Source organism: Rhagoletis zephyria, unplaced genomic scaffold (assembly GCF_001687245.7).
Source record: "Rhagoletis zephyria isolate East Lansing unplaced genomic scaffold, Rhagoletis_zephyria_1.1 Rzeph_scaffold_11670, whole genome shotgun sequence".
NCBI lineage: Eukaryota > Metazoa > Arthropoda > Insecta > Diptera > Tephritidae > Rhagoletis > Rhagoletis zephyria.
Window position 1 is genome coordinate 1 of NW_016168746.1, and position 18185 is coordinate 18185.

An 18185-nucleotide genomic window follows, 5' to 3' on the forward strand; every position below is an offset into this window, starting at 1 on the left:
TTCCTAAAAATAGCATAATGAATATTGCAATATGATTAACATATTGGCATGGGCTTTTAATACGGTACAATTCAACTTACCTCTTCCATGGGAATATTCTCCTGGACATCCGGTTGCCCCTCCATATAGCTGCTTCCCACTAGAGCTATTACCCGCTTCTCCAATTCGTTCGCGTCGATGTTCGACTTTTTAGGTCGCGCCAGACCTTTTGCAAAATAGAAACACACTTTCATACTTTACTATTCTTTGGTGTAGGCCGTTTTCGGAAATGCCTTACTGCAAAGCACCTCTCCTTATACTTAAGTATATAATGATGTCTGATTCCAGCAAACATATTTTTGGAATAAGAGGTGCGATGTTTTGCAGTAATGCATTTCCGGAAATGCCCGTACTTCATCACTTATACTTACATTTTGCCATTGCTCCACAGATTTGGCAGCCCCCCCAAGAGAATTCAATTTATCTGCCATCTCTGCCCACTTCTTGGTGTTCTCCAACTTGCCATGGAGCTTCTGGAACTTGCCGCTCGCCACATTCGGGTTTTCACCCAGAAAGTCAAGCATCGCGCTTAACTGCTCCCCCGATGCACGGCTCCTTTTCGTCGGCTGGATAGACATCCTGAAATAAAAGAAGTTCTAGTAAATTCCAATTAATAACTAAAATAACTAAATACTACCTTTTAAAATTGCAATACGTTGCTGGCGCTAAAAATTCCGTTTCCGCGGGAAGGAAATAAGTTTTTTTTCTTATTCCTCTTTGTACTTTTCGCATATTTGACATTTATCTCGACTGAGATGCCACATTTCATCATTTTAAATAAAAAGGAATAATCAGCTGTTTTTCGCTGTTAAGCAAGAGTTAGAGAATCACACAATTGTTAGTGCAAACGGCAAAAGTTGTTATGTAACCTAACAATTTTTTTATTGCTAAGAGTTACAGAATCGCACTACAGGTATTTTTGAGAGTACTAAGCACTTTCTTTCAATATGCACATGTTGGTAACATTTCCTTGTTTAGTGTAGAAATCTTGCAAGCTGGCAGCACTGTATTCAAATTAACAGATATATTAATCGCTAAACGTCAAATTAATAGCTAATTTTACTGAGTGCAAGTATTGTACTTGAAAACTATTAAAACTTCATATTGAGTACATCATTTCAGAATAGCGGTAAATGTAAATAAAACTGCGTACTTTAAAGTATCTATTCGACACTAAATACTGAGTACTTTGATCCGATCCTGAGTACATGTATCATAGTGATGACTGGACGAGAAAAATTTTCACTACTGCGGACTTTCGAGTTTTTTTAAGCTCTGAATAGATACTTTCGAATTCTTTTGTGAGTACTTAGTACTTTGGACTTACTCAGTATCGATACTTACAAAAATCGGGTGCTTTCGATACTACTGAGAATCGAGTTCTGAGTACTTTTGGAATCGATACTGCTCAACAATAGATATGTATATACATAAGATATTCAAAGTGGCAAGAAAACCATATAAATTCTGTCGAAAAGGTACCGAGAACTACTTCATAAAAATGTGGGGAGTTGTAATTCGATAAAATCCATCATATACATGCATATGTACATCAAAAAGTGAATTTTGAATTTTTTTTATTAGTTATGACATTTTCATCTCAGCGATGATATTTGTTACCATTTTTGTATTTCAGGTGAAGATACGTAGATACATTTCCTATCTAGTACATTTTTCTAACAAATAATCCAAACACCAGTTGAAAACGGTACACAATGAGACTACAGCGGACAAATATAGTAGAAACGCGCATTTATAGTACATATGTATGTATGTATGTATGTACAAAATAGTTTTAACTTGTTCGCTATCTAGTTAACGAAAACTTTTGCAATAATTTCGATATCTATCAATCACAGTAATCGACAAGTTAGTTATCTTAAGTGCCGACGGCCTGTGCCACGCGTGCTATGGATGACTGCACTCTCACGCGGTAGCAATCGTTTTGATAGCAAATGGGCTACGCAGATATGTAACGGGTGATTTTTTAAGAGCTTGATAACTTTTTTTTTATCTTTATTTGAAACGTTAGATTGGTCCATGACATTTACTTTTTGAAGATAATTTCATTTAAATGTTGACCGCGGCTGCGTCTTAGGTGGTCCATTCGGAAAGTCCAATTTTGGGCAACTTTTTCGAGCATTTCGGCCGGAATAGCCCGAATTTCTTCGGAAATGTTGTCTTCCAAAGCTGGAATAGTTGCTGGCTTATTTCTGTAGACTTTAGACTTGACGTAGCCCCACAAAAAATAGTCTAAAGGCGTCAAATCGCATGATCTTGGTGGCCAACTTACCGGNATAGGTCAAATGGCATACTCTCATAGAACGTTGGCAGCTGACTCGTACTTTTACAGTGATGCCAACCAGGGCAGAATTCCCCGATTGTGGTGGAATTTGAATTTCTCGGAGGAATCTGGGAATCGCTTTACATTTTGGGGGAATTCAATATACAGACGATTTTCATTGCAACATTCCTATTGAGAATTACCACTTGTCATACAGTGTTACGGCTTTAAAACGTAACTTAATTGCCTCAAGCAACCGTGTGATATTAAAAAAATTACCCCCGTGTATAGCCGCACTTTTCACTTGACGTTTATATTTGATACTATCATTTCTCACTTCGTTTGCGCCAAGCCAAACTGGCAAAGTTTTGGGCAGTCTAATAAGAGTAAGTACTTATCGCTATATAGATAATTTTTCCAATAAATTTAATTAAAAACTGCAATCAGACATTGGCTTGACACACATACAATGGAGGCAATTTTACTTACAAAACAACTATTTATAAAAAAAACCTCTCTTGATTTTAGTACGACTTGTAGACATTTACAAAAATTTCATCAAGAAATATGATTCTAACGAATAATCCATCTATGCTCGATATACATATGTACATACAGTGAACCAAATAAAAACTTGGACGCGACATTTTAGTCCGTTTTGGCTATTTTTCTTTACTTTATTTAAGGTTTATTATTTTTTTATGAAAGTATAGCTGATTGCTTAACAAACGCGATATTAATCCAAATTTCTGACTTTTTGCAAAAATTATGAAAGTTCTGTACAATTTGAACAAAACTTCTAACTTTTTAATCAGCAAATTTAGACAAAATTTTGGTATCCAGTTTTGTAGCCCATTTAATTTTAGTATAACAAAGTGCAAATTTTCGTTGATTTTTGGCAATTTTTTTTTTTTTTTTGTTGACAGTGTTCCGCTTTTTTTCGAATCAAAGTATGTATGTTCGACAATTCTGCTTTACGAAATATACTCAGGAGTATAAGTTTTATATATTATTTAAAGAGGTTGACCGTATTATGCCATTAGAATTAATGATATTTTTTGTTTTTTTAATAAAAATTAAAATGAAGTGCCTTAAATAGTATAAGTTATTTTGGGTGGGGGAATACCATTGAAAATAGGTGAATTTTTTTCAGGAATTTGGCGGAATCAGCCCTAATGGAGTTGGCATCACTGTGTACATATGTATGTATTGTACACCCATCAAACAAAAATTCTGCCATTTTATGAAAATATATGACTTTAGAAAAGGTCAGTAAAGCTTGGTACACATTGAAAATGATCTTACCACGCGGCACTACATTTATCTTTCATCTGGCGTAACAAAACCTTTTGTCTAGGACGATATGATTATTTTGAATGGCGGCGACACCATGAATTTATATGCGTTTGACAAAAAAGAAGATACAAAACCGTATCTGTCGTTCACAAAATACAAATACATAGATCTACTCTGGCTACAACCGCAATTTCAACTAGCCGATAAGATAAGTTGACAATGCTCTCATTGCAATATTTTCGCCGATGATTGGTCTCCGTTAACAGGTTTATGGCGTGGACCTCCGTTTGGAAGACATACCTTTGGAAGTTTACCTGCTTAAACCGGGGGCCTTGATTTGTGTATAAAAATGCCAGTGTCTATGCCTTGGAGGTGTATTCTTAGTGCGTACCAGCCTCGTTCCAACTTCCCAAGTTCACTAGTTCTATTTATATAGAAGTTCCTTAATTGAGTCATGAGTAGTCACTTTCCAAAATTAATTATAAAATATTCTACAAACAGGGTTTCCGGATCATTGCAATTTCGAGTAATTTTGTTTGATGGGTAACTAACTCCCAACTACACAATCATCTATTTAACTGAACGTTCTGTCGCAGACAAGCCTGGCCAAGCGCCGTCATATCGACCTTGGAGCGCAGCTGTATGCGACTCAAAATTTAATTTATAACTTCGCAAAAAGAAATTGGATTAATCGCTTTAAAGTAATCAATTGGCAGCGTGTAGAATGGGCAATGTTCCTCTTCGTTAGTACCCACTGCACGGATTGCTAATGGTCTTCTCAAGATATCCTTTTGCGAATTTACAGTGTGGTCTCAACAACAAACATTAGAAGCAACGCTACGCTCATGCAAAAATTAATGTCGAAATGTATAGCTGCATATTAGGGTGAACCGAAAAACCGATATTTTAGAATTTTTATTAGTTATAGCAGAAATATGGTTAAATTTGCTCTAAGAAAATCTTTGGAAAATATGAAAATTTTCGGTAAATATCTTAGGCTCGCCTATGTCAATCAAAGTTTAAAGTGTTCAAAGAATTTTTTTCTTAACTTACCTCCTTAAACATCTATAGTTTGATTCCTATATTCCGATATTTAATTTAACTTATCAATTAAGTTAAATTAAAATTTTCAAACAGATGGCAATTTTCCACAAATCGATTTTCTCAAGCCTTCTAAACTTTATTCTTTTGACAGCCATGTTGCAATATTTACTTTATCTTATCAATTTACTTAAAGTTCAATTTTCAAACAGGTGGCAACTCATTCTCTAATATTTTGTTTCTATACTTTAAGTTAGACCTCTAGCAATATATCGATGGAAACTGAATTAAATGCAATGCATTAGTTTTCGAGTGATGTGTGTACAAATATACAGACATAAAGACAAAAATTCTAAAAATTGTTGATTTGGCTTGTTTTGCTCTCTTTCTCTTTAATATATATAAGGTACAGACATCGGCCTGTTGTAATTTTATACTTCATTCTTGGACATAAACACAGTATTTTTTTAATAAAATTGCAATTTAATCGAAACTATCAGTCCTGCAGAAATTGTATATAACCTTTTTTGTAGAGAATAGATTTTCAGCCCACCCTACTGTACATACTGATAAATATGCATACTGGAAATTACACCAATAGATTTTTTTAAGAGAAAACATTCATAGCCTTACATAGTAAGCACTTTCGTCTAGTTTGAAACATAAAATTTATACAAAATAACATTTTAACATTTAAGAAAACTTAAATAAGGCATATTTCCTACAGCGAATATGCAATGAGATAATAAGCGACGAACACTTTCAGCCAACTGGCGCCAAAACTGACGATTGGCATCAATGCAAACGGCGCCATTTGACAAATTTAAACTTTACGGGAGAAAAAAAAATCTTTGAATTTCCAGTGGGAATACTTGCTTAACAGCGGTAAAGGGTAGCATCCAGCTCTCAAGAAAAACAAAAAAAATTGGCAAAGGAAAGGTATTTATTCCAAGCAATAAAAATAATTAAAGATATTTCTTTTGATTGTTTTTGAGGACTGAAAACTGAGCCTTAAGACGCAGAATCTTTTTATGGCCATCAAACTCTATTTTAAGTATGAAATTAAAGTTTATTTTAGTTAACAAAGTGCAGTGATTGGCTTTTTTTTTTTTTTTGATATTTCATATGTACATATACGGCACATTTGTGAAACCTTCGATTCTTTCACACTCGCACACCAATTTCACCAGGACTCATGATCTTTACATTCCTGTCGTTGACTTTGTACAAAACTTCCTTGCGTACTATCTCCAAATCGTAACCGCCATTCGCCAGCACTTCCTCCAATTCTCCTCCTTTTTCCTGCTCACCGCGCTCAATCACCTCCCGCTCGATCAGCAATTTGCCATCAACATCGCGCGACACGCCACTCTTCAGCTGAGCTGCACGTATACGCAGCGTGCCCAGCTTCGCCACATTGTTATCGACCGGCTCGTACAAGTCACAATTACTCATCTTCGTGATGACACCCAAATTCGCATACTGCTTCGGCAATTCGGCTAACTCATGGCATAGCTGGAGTACTTCCTGCTTGGTTGCGCCCAGATTGAACAAAATCGCCAAATTATCAATTATTATGGTGGTGCTGTTGCGTTGCGTTACGCTGGCGTTGATGTGCGCACGTACGGCGTCGAGTAGAAGTGTAGTGACGTTACGTTCATTCTGCAGCCACTTGCAATTGATTCCCTCGCGCCCAATTTCAGTTAGAGGATCTATAACATTTAGCGTTTTGCCGAGAAATAGATTTACATTGTAGCCGAGCCGCATGCCGGCATGGAAGTAGTGTTGATAGTTATGCTGCAGGCAGACGAGCACTGTGCCGGCATTGGAGATGCGAAGCCGCTGGCCAAGTATGCAGCTGATTAGGAAACTGCCATCAACATTCGATTCCTCACTGATGTGCACAAAGTTTGGCAGTTTTTGCTCATTCAAGCCGCAAGCAAAGAGTACAGAGGCAGCCATGTTGATGCGAGGTTAAATGCTGAATGGAAAAAAAGAGAAAAAATACGAATTGCTGATGAGGTTTAATTAATGTTACGGCTAAAAATGTATAGTGTATGTATATTACGTCACTGATATACTAGTCATATAATAAAAATTTAAAAATTTCTTCAAATTTGTTTTTTCATTCAAATTCAAGTCAGTCTTTAATGCTTTAGCTATAGAGCAAGAAGTGACAATGAGTTACACCATTGTTGCCCCTAGTGCACTTTTACCTAATTTAAACATTTATCAACGCCAGACACAGTTGTTTAATTTGGCTGGTACTCGTACGTCATCTACAGCACCACAGACTCTGCAGACTGCTGACTGCTGGCTCACAATGGAGAATATGCATAAATTAATTGCAGGCATAATACGAACAATGCCTCACATAAATAGTAAAATTTTAATTTTAGTGACCTGTAATTAATAATCGCACACAAAGGCTACTAGTTAAAATGAAATTTGAGTAACCAAATTGTATTAAATAGTATGAAATTGCATACATATGCGATTTTATATTTCACAAATGTGTTGATATGTACAGTAGGTTGGTCCAAAAACGCATGTGATAAAGTAAAGTCGCAATTTTTATGCTCTCAACCCCTAGGATTGTTCTATACCGAAAAAATATATCCCTATTTTTTATTTTAAAATCAAAAAATATTTAGAGGTCGTTCAAACCATAAGGAAGTTAGCAAAAGCGGTTCCATAGATAAGCGATATTTGAAATTCGGTTTGCATAGGAGGTGCCATGCCCTCTCTTCCAAAACCTACCATTTTTCGCCATAAGTACGGTATTGTTAACATATGTAGCCGTTTCAAAATTCAGGATGTTAGCATAAGCGGTTCCAGAGATAAGCGATATGAGAAGTTCAGTTTGTATTGGAAGTGCCACGCCCTCTTTTCCAGTACCTATCATTTTTCGCCGTAAGTAGGATATTTACAATTTATGCATCCGTACCAAGCTTCAGTTCACCAGCGTCATTGGATTTAGAGATACATACATCAGTTTTCACATTTTAGTCTGTATGTCAGATGCCACGCCCCCTGTATAACGGGGTTAACATTCCTGGATTAGAGGAAGTTATATCCTTTCAAGAGAACGGTGCCCTCAAAAAAGGGGGTTCAAAATTTGATTGTGGCGTATTTATATATAGATAAGTTCAATATAGCGTTTTTCTACAAACCCTCATCAAAGGACCTCTGGTGTCATCTAATCGATCGTTGATCAAGGTAAATTTTTGTATGGCCACTTTTTACAACAAATCTAAGCANCGGGGTTAACATTCCTGGATTAGAGGAAGTTATATCCTTTCAAGAGAACGGTGCCCTCAAAAAAGGGGGTTCAAAATTTGATTGTGGCGTATTTATATATAGATAAGTTCAATATAGCGTTTTTGCTACAAACCCTCATCAAAGGACCTCTGGTGTCATCTAATCGATCGTTGATCAAGGTAAATTTTTGTATGGCCACTTTTTACAACAAATCTAAGCATCTGAAGCAATAAAATATTTTTTTCCGGCTAACTTGTATGAGGCGGCCCAATGTGCGATATTTCGTGTTGTCATCGTTCACCACCAGACCCATTCGCTTTGCTTCTCTATCTAATCCCCAGAGCGCAGTACAGACGAAGCCCTTGTTTTTACCGATAATATCGATATCGTTGGCATACGCCAGCAATTGGACGCTCTTGTTAAGTATTGTGCCTAAGCGGTTCGGTTCTGCAGCTCTTATTATCTTCTGCAACATCATATTAAAGAAGTCACTATGTTTTAAATTTAAAGAGACTTACCAATTAAGCATAAAAAATATCGAAAAGCAAGTAATGTATCTAATTAAAAACATTAAATAATTAAAAAATCAGCTATATTTTTATAAAAAAAAGATAATTGAAATAAAATAAAAACAAGAAATTTTTAAGCAAAAATCAAAACCAACTTTAATTCTCATATAAAAATTTAAGATTATCGTTGATTTCTTCATGATCCAATTATCGTTCCGATGAAAAAATAATTATGGGAATCAATTAACGTGGCCCAAAGTTATGCGGTAACATAAACAAAAAAAAACAAAAAAATAAAAAATTCCGACGGACTGATAACTTCCTCTTTTTTTTGAAGTCGGTTAATAAAATAAATAGTCAAAACTTTTAAATATGTGGGTATCGTATAGTTATGCTAAGCACTATTAAAAGGATTTTGAGTATGAAGTTTTGTAACCCATTTAATTGTAGTACATTAAAGTGCAAGCTAGAACTTACGTTCTTCCATTCGAAGTATGTTCGATGATTTTTTTATATGGAGAAAACGAGCGACACGTTCACCAAACAACTTGCTAAAAATCAACGGTATGCCCTAGCTACTTCTAACTTGCACTCAAAATCTTTTTTAAACATCTAATCAAAAACATCGAGTTTTTTTGAAACTCGGCTTTATTCGATTTTTGTTAAGAAATAAATTATATTCTTATAAAAAAAATAATTAAAATTAAATAATAATAAATGTCAAAACTTGTTATGATAAGCACTATATAATGAAAACTGTGACACTTATTCCTCATAGTCGGAATCTAAATCCCATCCAAGCCCCAAGCCCAACTAATATAATTCGCTTCAAGTTCTACTAACTCCATTGCTTCTGCAAAGAAAGATCTCCGGTTGGTGACCATTGGCAACAAGTGCGAGCAAGTAATCAGAGGGTCTAATGAAACTAGCAATCTATTAAAAACGTCTCCTAAATTGTCAGCGCGACGCGTTTTCCTACTATAGATCTCTCTAAAGTTTTTAAAGTCCTTGTTCGAACTAAATCCGCTTCTCACTAAAGATTTTAAAGTCCTTGTTAGAACTAAATCCGCTTTTTATTCATTAAGCAACCTCAAAATAATAAACAGTTTAAGTTCGAAATGAAACAGAATAAAACTTAACCAGAAGTATATGTATTTGTGTTTAATTAAAATCGAAGTGAAATTTTTAAAACCAATTTATTTAAAAGTGCGCAAAGTGCTTTTGGTTTTGAACCCGGATTCTTAGTAAGGAGGGAACGTGCAGTACTGTCAAATTAAGTTTTTTGTTCAAATTTGTCAAGTTTAGACACGTATATCTCCCAGCCAAAAAACGATAGAGGAGCGAAAACTTACCCCTAAATGTAGAATTTAATGGGGAATAAACCTGCGTTTTTATTTATCCAAAAAAACATTTTTTTTTAATTAAATTTTGCACACGCTTGGCCCCAGTGTGCGGCGCCAGTGAGTCATTCGCAATCGTATGCTGCGAATGCCGCATTATACTAAAGCCAGTCTTTCGACACAAGCTACTATTCCATACGAACACAGAAATGCTGATTTAAATTATTTTATTCACAATAAAAAAAAAAACGTTTGAAGTGGCCCATGAGGGGATCGAACCCGCGACCTTCGCGTTATTAGCACGACGCTCTAACCAACTGAGCTAATGGGCCAATTTGAAATCGGGCCGCCTAAGAGCCAACCTAAACTTTCTGAACACAAAGAGAGCGAGAGAACGATACAAAATTTGTGCTCAAAATTCTTTTAGAAGAGCAAAAGCTTGATAAGAAATATAAAAAATTGCTAAAAATAAACGAGAGCCGTTAAGCACGATCACTACGGTCTCCACTGATAGGCATGTATTAGTATGCACTGCGACCAGAAGATCTATTGTGCCCTCAATCTCCACTGATAATCAACTGATAAAATTATACTAAATTAGAGACACAAAACTATATACATACATATAAGTATGATTTTTAATCATATACGCACATACATATTTACGGGTTGCCATTTTGGGCTGAGATTATTTGCAATGTAAATTTGATAATAATAATTTACCTCATTAATTTTTCTCTTTTTAACCAACTTCAAAACATTTTTTTCGAAAATTTCAATATAAAGTCAGTCATTACCGCGAAGAAAATGCTCAATTCCGAGTAAAACCAGGTATGATTTATAAAAATCAATAGACAAATTCGGAAGTTATTAATTCGCTTAAAATTTTTCCAAAATCACTGCGATGTAATTTTACAGAAAAATTTAATCAGTTGGAGTTCGTATAGAAAAATTTGAATTTTTTTCACTAAAAAAATATCATAACTTTATAATCTGTGTATTGATTTTAATGCTACCTAGTTTTACTCGGAATTAAGCATTCCTTTAGAATTTACGACTAAAAGAGCCATATAAAAACTAAAAATTGGTTTAAAAATAACCGAGCTAAAAACTGTTTAGTGCCGTAAGTCACGCAAAAATGGTATTTTAAGAATAAGCACAGAATTTGAGGGTGTTAGAAAAATTTTGAAAATAGTTTCGCCAATTACTCGGCCAGCTCTACGACCTGTACTAGGTCACTTAAAAAGTTCTTGCAATTTTTTTTATTTTGTAACACCGTGTTTTTTACCACTTTTTTTACATGCGTACGCCCACGTTTTGCAAGCCTAACCGTGAGGGTTATTTGTCCTTACTTATGTATATTTTTTTTTCATAATATATGGTCACCCTTATGCCAGAAGCATGAATGTGCAAGTTTATCTACTTTGAGTTATTGCGATGACTTGATTAGCCTTTGGATGTTCTATGTTATACCAGAACCCAGAATACCATGCCTGACCGGAAACCACATACATATTTTACAATTTGAATTGCATAAATGTAGAGTTAATTTCCCGAACTTTTCATTTTTACACATTCATGTTTCTGGCATTTGGGCGACGATGTGTATGCAAATGAGCGATGCTACGATTTTCACGTCATTTACACCGAATGCTTTATTAAAACGATAAAGTATACGATTTCTTCGGGTTTTCGTAATTTACTCGGAATTTTGAGGGTATAGGAGTCAAACGTACTTCGCATTCGGATTCAACGGGTCGAAATATCTGTCGTTAGATGGGTCTGGTTAATAGAACACACCACTTTTTTTGTGTGTTATATAGTATAGAATAGCTATTATTCTGATCTTTTTGTTTACTTGGAAATCTAATTTAAAAACCAGCAAAAATAAATGTATTTAATGCTGTCAAACGTCATTTTCTTGATTAAACGAAATGGTAGGAAAGAAGCCATTTTGGTAGGTTTTTGAACCAGCTCTTGGTAGGAAAGAAAATTTTTCAATGGTAACCCTGATATATGTATATACATACATACATATAAATATATGTATATACATACATATGTATGTACGCATACAACTTCTAGGTGTTCGCGATCACAGGCGCGTGCCCGCAAAGAAACAAATAAGCTTAGCGCCTTAATATGAGGGTTTTAAGTTTATTGATATGGGTTTTTGTATACAGCTCAATGGTTATGGAATTTACTACAAAACTGAAATTGCCCTACAAACATTTTGGCGAACATTCGAAAAAAAATTACCTTCGATATCCAATATGCACATCGAACTGAGAAGGAACTCATAACCAACCTTAGTTTTCCAAGGTTCGTAGTGTATTGGAAATAGATACATTCTAGATGGGTTCGAAAAAAAAAATTAAACCATAGTAACAAGAGAGGAAGTGAAATCCAGCTCATTTTCGAAGGAAAATAAAAGACAATCACTCTCTCTCAATACAATTTCATTTGGATAATAGGCAGATTTCGAATTCATCACGAGGGGAAAATACATGGAATAACGAAGGTTCCATTTTGCTGGAAAATGGCCTGGTTCTCGAATCGAATACTAACCTATTGCACATTCGTTATCGAAGGTGAGACTCGAAAAACAGATTGGTTTGCCAATCATTTTCGAATTGCTAACCAAACCCAATGTTTATTGGGTGAAAACAGTTTATAAAAACTGTATTCAATAGATACATAAATAAATATGTATATATATATTCGATACAGTCAGTTCACATATCGGTGGCCCTATATTAAACAAGTTATCTCGAGATAGGCCTTAATAAAAAATATAAAATTTGTGAACAAAAACTTGCTATGTTTTATTCAAAGTCCAACCTTCTAAAGTCACATAAGTTATTTTAGCAAAATGCCAGAGCTATGTATGTAAATGTTTAGTTCCATGCACTATGCTCTTTTCAAACCAACAATTTTTAATCTAAATCTAAAATAATTGTTATTTCGCTAATGTTGGCTGGCAATTTTTGTTTTCATATTTGGTCTTTATCTGTTAGCGCTCTTTAAGTGGCGGTCATACCTTACAACTTTTATATTTAAAACTGATTTCCGAAAAGTAAAGAAAAGGTCTTTCTGGCGATTCACACGTGGAAATAAAATTTCTCTTTCTCAATTTGACAGCGAATAGCGTGGAAAAGTTGAAAATAATGCCCCGGCAGACACGCTCTTTTGATTTTTTGCAATTCTTTTTCTTTCTTAGAAAATTTTAAAATAAATGGCTTAATTATGGAACGATTTTCTTTTGTGGTAAGTTTTCTTTCCACTCGCATGGATGGCAGGCATTGAGTAAGCGAATGGTTAAATTTTTTTTATGCGAAAGGGTACACAAATATGACAAATCAATGTACATATACATATAACAAGTAATTTTTAAGCAAAAAAAAACCGACTTCAATGCTCATATAATTCATAAATAAATCCAATTTTCAAGTTTGACAATTCGACGAATTTTTACCAAAATTTCAAGCTTTTTAATCAGAATTTTCGGAAAAAAATTTTGGTAAGCAATTTCGTTGATTTTCGATGATTTTTTCTGACAGTGTCACGCATCGCATAGCAAAATTTTGTCTAAAAATTCTGATTAAAAAATTTTGTTGAAATTTATTGAGTTTTCCAAAGTTTTGCAAAGTTTGAGATTTGCTATAATTGCTATAGCTATAATTTTTTATAAAAAAGTTACGAACATTTAAATAGAGAAAAGTATAATATACAAAACTTGTTAAAATGTCGCGGGCCCTATTTATTTGTCCGACACTGTATTTATTTTATTCCTGATGTATGAAGCAATTGCTCACTAGGCGACTATTACAAAATGTTTAGAAAATGGCAGTTATTTAAAGGTTTAAGCTTTGACGCTCACAAGAAGCTTGTGGCAGCTATCTATGTGTATGTAACAAAAAATTATAACAAAGTCGTGGTTACATAATTATTTTCGGAAACTTGCGAAAGTTAAAGGAATAGGAGCACATAAAATGAAGGTGTGTTAATAGAACACTTGCAACGGCATAGTATGGATTAAAATTTGTTAAGAAAGCTGCTTACATGCATACATACATATATGTTCGTACGTACATATGTATGTATATGTACATATGTATACATGTTAACATATATATGTATGTATATTTGCTACTTTTGGAATAACAATGCAAATGTCAAGCTCCAATCAGCTTTTTAACTTTCACAAAGCTTGCCAACAGCCTATCAATATTTTAAGTATTATTATAGTCAGCTTTTAAAGCACCCCATATCCAAACTTTTCAATATAATTTTAATCGAAAGTACATATGTATGTATGTATGTACATATTTTAATAACATAAATATTACATTATCAACTAATCTTCACATCCGAAATTATTTAATTAAAATAAATATTTAACATAATTGCCTGCATAAGTAGAAATTGTTGGAATATTGTTGAAAACATTTGTTTGAGTAGTCACTTTTTGTCAGTCGTAAATTCTCTAAAATTAATACATTTACAAGTACTTGTAGTCGACCAATAAAAAGCATAAAAGCATGCGAAAAACCGCAATCTATTCAAACCACCAGTGCACCAGCTGAAAGCTATAGTTTGTCAAAATTTACATTATACCATTAACCACAATTTATATTTTGTTAAATGACCGTTTTACAATTAAATATTTTACTTTCAGGGTCAATTGTATGCGCTTCAACTGAAAATGGCATTTAATAAAGCAATGCAGGTAATAAAATTACAGTGGGTAATATAAATTTTCGTACTCGCAAAAACTTTTTACATATATGCGAGTATGTATACGTATGTATGTACATTAAAGTGGTCCAAAAATGTATGTAAAAAAAAATAAGGTCGCATTTTTAAAGCCGCCAGCCCCTAGGATTGTTCTATACCAAAAAAATATACCCCTATTTTTTTATTTTGAAAAAAAGAACAAATTAGGGTGTGCTCAAAGCGCTCAAAGTTTTCAATGTATTTTATATGGGGTAAAAACAACTTTTCGTAGAAATAGTGTAGAATTCTTGAAAATCTATATTTTTCGATCGGAAAAGTTTGCTTATCTTCAGGAGATTCCCGGTAATAATACCCAATTCTTCCTTTAACAATTCTTTCATGGTAACTATATTTTATAGGTCCTAGAAAATGCAATGGGGGGCCAATAAAAAATCTTTAATCATAAAAAATATTGATTTTCAAGAGTTTTATACCATTTTTACGAAAATTTGTTTTTTTGCCCATAAAAAAAAACATGGAAAACTTTGAGCGCTGTGTGCACTCCCTAAATATTTTTTGATTTCGAAATGAAAAAATAGGGGTATATTTATTTTCGGTTCAGAACAATCCTAGGGTGTGGCGGCATTAAAACTCCGACTTTATTATTTTGGACCACTCTAATGTACATACATATGCAACTGGCAGAAAGAAGCTAAAAACTGGAATTTATTTAATTTAAAATAATTAAAATGGCGATCACGGCTAATATTGGTTTTTCAAAAATCGAAAATGAATGTTGATAATTTAAAAATGCGATATAGAGTAATTTAGCTTCATTTAAAAAGTGGTCAACAATTTTAGACATAGTTTTTGGTATTTTAAGTACCGTACATAAATTTCGACTGATTCAAAAACTAGGCAAACATCCTGAGCTAATAAAAGTGANCGAAATGAAAAAATAGGGGTATATTTATTTTCGGTTCAGAACAATCCTAGGGTGTGGCGGCATTAAAACTCCGACTTTATTATTTTGGACCACTCTAATGTACATACATATGCAACTGGCAGAAAGAAGCTAAAAACTGGAATTTATTTAATTTAAAATAATTAAAATGGCGATCACGGCTAATATTGGTTTTTCAAAAATCGAAAATGAATGTTGATAATTTAAAAATGCGATATAGAGTAATTTAGCTTCATTTAAAAAGTGGTCAACAATTTTAGACATAGTTTTTGGTATTTTAAGTACCGTACATAAATTTCGACTGATTCAAAAACTAGGCAAACATCCTGAGCTAATAAAAGTGAGGTAAAGAATTGAAAAATAATGACCTGTAGCACTTTCATTTACAGTTGAAATTGGTCGGCTTGAAAAAGTTTATAGTTTTATTAATTGCAGGGACACTATACCGCTCGAAAAAGTTTATTTGGCCGTCAATTTTTTTGGTTCACTGTAAATATGCGCCTATATGTAGCTAAGTAGCAGCAGCCGATTAAACATTTTGAATGGCTTTAAACGAAATCGAGATTCACAGCTATTGAAAATTAATTTACATACAAGGATGCCACAAAATGTTGTATTTCGCCACATAAGTACATACTTAGTAGAGGGAAAATTATTTAATTATAAATTTAGTATTGTTACGTTTTTTTTTTTTAATTATTTTCCTAAAAAGAAGAAAATTGTTCTCGAAGTTAGATTGCATAGTTGATTGTTAAATTTGCACACGCAAACTTGGTACAATTATTCACATATTGTACATATTGTATTAGTGTCGATGAGAATGATGTTTTTCAAATAAGGCTGATCGGAATATGCGCTCAACAGTTTTAAAATCACTATATTTTTTGTGAAGCTTCGATATTTTAAATTTAAATAAAATAAAAATTTTGGAAATAAATTCAAGAATTCATTTTTACCCTGCTGTGTCAATAGCTACTGGGCTGAATGGATGCGTTTTCGATTACCACTTTGTTGGTCTCGGCCTCAATTCATAGTTACAAGGATTTTTTTTATTTTTATTAATTTCGTATTTATAACAAATTTTTATCTTTATTCTTATACTTTATTGCTATAAGAAACTAAGCAAAGGTGAGTTTGGCAGTCTCCAAAATATTTGTGAATATATTTTTTAAAATATCCATAGTTAGTGCTTCAGCTGAAAGATGTGAAGGCTAAGAAATGTGAAGAGAACATAATAGATATTCTCTTTACAATAACAGGCGCTTAGTTAAAGGATGTTGGAGATAAAATAAGAGTCGTTTAATTTATTAGCGAAATCTAAAGCACACATGAACGTTTGCGATACTTTCGAAGAACATTTCTGTTAAAAAGCCAGAGACCATAACGATTATAAGAAATAAAATTAAATATTGTTCTATAATTATTGCTGAACAATGGAAAAGTTGTTTTCGTCTCGCGGGACGATTATATTAAAATTTAAATTATTTTCGTCGTATCATAATAATTATATGGGATTTTTATTTTTTTTTTTTTTGTCTCTCGGGACATTTATATTTAACGCCACGATTGTTCATGTCATCAAATCTGTATCGTTCGTTCGATTTTCAAAAATGCTGTGTCAAATTAAAGGGCTTTGCTTTTACGGGGTTTTAGTTTATTGAACAGGGTTGCCAGATATTAGCAAGTCAAATTCCAATAATCGAGCTCGAAAATATTTTCGTTTAATTTCGTGAAATCGGCAGTACATGTACCGATTATTTTAAGAGAAAACGTGGGAAGTAATAAACATTAAATAATCGAAATCGATTTTGTCGTTCGGACAGAAAATCAAAATCAATTAGATTCGAACAAAGAGTGTTGAGCACATTTTTGTCGCGCTCTCAGTGAGACAAGGTGGGAAAGGAACGCGTAGCTTTTTATAAAAGCCAACAATATTTTTGCCACGGGGCACCTCGTTTTCTAGGGGGAAATTTGTTTCCTCATACCAAAATTGCACCACTCTAATGCACATACATATGTACATACACATAAAAATAAAAATAAAAATAAAAACAGAATTGTTAACAACAAACTTTATTTAATTCTATGTATGTAGGTACTATGTACATAGGTATGCCCAGCTGTACTAAGCTCTCAAAGAAGCTCATGAGACGGCCAGCCGGTAAATATGAGAGAGCAAGATAACACTTACATGCATATGTATACTATATAAAAGAGCTATACGTACTTACACCTTATAAATAAGAATAATCGCGCGAGATATTGAATACTATTTAACGATCCCCTAACCAACAAAACTTATGACAGTCGACAACTATAACCCACACAAAGCAAAAAATTATTATAAAAATAAAATAGAACAAACTAAATTGGAATTTAATAAAATATTAATTGCTTTAGTTTCTAATGAGAAAAAAGCTTCAACGATAATCGAAATGAGCGCGCACTTTTTGGTAGCCCGCCAACGATCGTCAGAATACGACAACAGAATATCAACTGACCCTACACTAACAATTCACGCCGGTAGTGGGGTGATACATGTGTACTTATCTATATAATATATACACATATATGTATGTACATTAGGGTGCCCATGGAATTGTCTTTTTTTATTTTAAGACTACCCTCTAATTTGTATCCTTTTTGTGAGAAATATTATTATTATTTTTATTGATTATAATTGAAATTACAAAATAATGCTTTAGCATTAGATACCAGGCTATCGGCTAGAAATA

At 33.5% G+C, this 18185-nt stretch overlaps 2 protein-coding genes and 1 non-coding gene across 5 annotated transcripts; all 3 read right to left on the reverse strand.

The window, feature by feature from the left end:
* Positions 1-152: 152 nt before the first annotated feature.
* LOC108377208 (uncharacterized) lies at positions 153-946 on the reverse strand (the record flags this gene model as incomplete). Its single annotated transcript, XM_017633469.1, has 3 exons — positions 677-946; positions 411-618; positions 153-205 (listed from the first exon to the last, which is right to left on the reverse strand). Coding segments are annotated over exons 1-3 (365 nt in total), but the record flags the coding sequence as incomplete, so codon positions are not given.
* A 4639-nt stretch (positions 947-5585) lies between these two features.
* Positions 5586-17934, reverse strand: Elp6 (Elongator complex protein 6). Of its 3 annotated transcripts, none has more exons than XM_017633466.1 (2): positions 17682-17934; positions 5586-6641 (listed from the first exon to the last, which is right to left on the reverse strand). In XM_017633466.1, the coding sequence occupies exon 2, from the start codon at positions 6620-6622 to the stop codon at positions 5825-5827; it is 798 nt and encodes a 265-aa protein (XP_017488955.1). In that variant the 5' UTR covers positions 6623-6641; positions 17682-17934; the 3' UTR covers positions 5586-5824. The 3 variants fall into 3 exon arrangements, with proteins under 3 accessions (XP_017488955.1, XP_017488957.1, XP_017488956.1); XM_017633468.1 differs by lacking the exon at positions 17682-17934 and adding an exon at positions 12030-12052; XM_017633467.1 differs by lacking the exon at positions 17682-17934 and adding an exon at positions 6877-7051.
* On the reverse strand, positions 10029-10102 carry TRNAI-AAU (transfer RNA isoleucine (anticodon AAU)). Its single transcript has one exon. It is a non-coding gene; the product is annotated as a tRNA-Ile (tRNA).
* Positions 17935-18185: the final 251 nt, after the last annotated feature.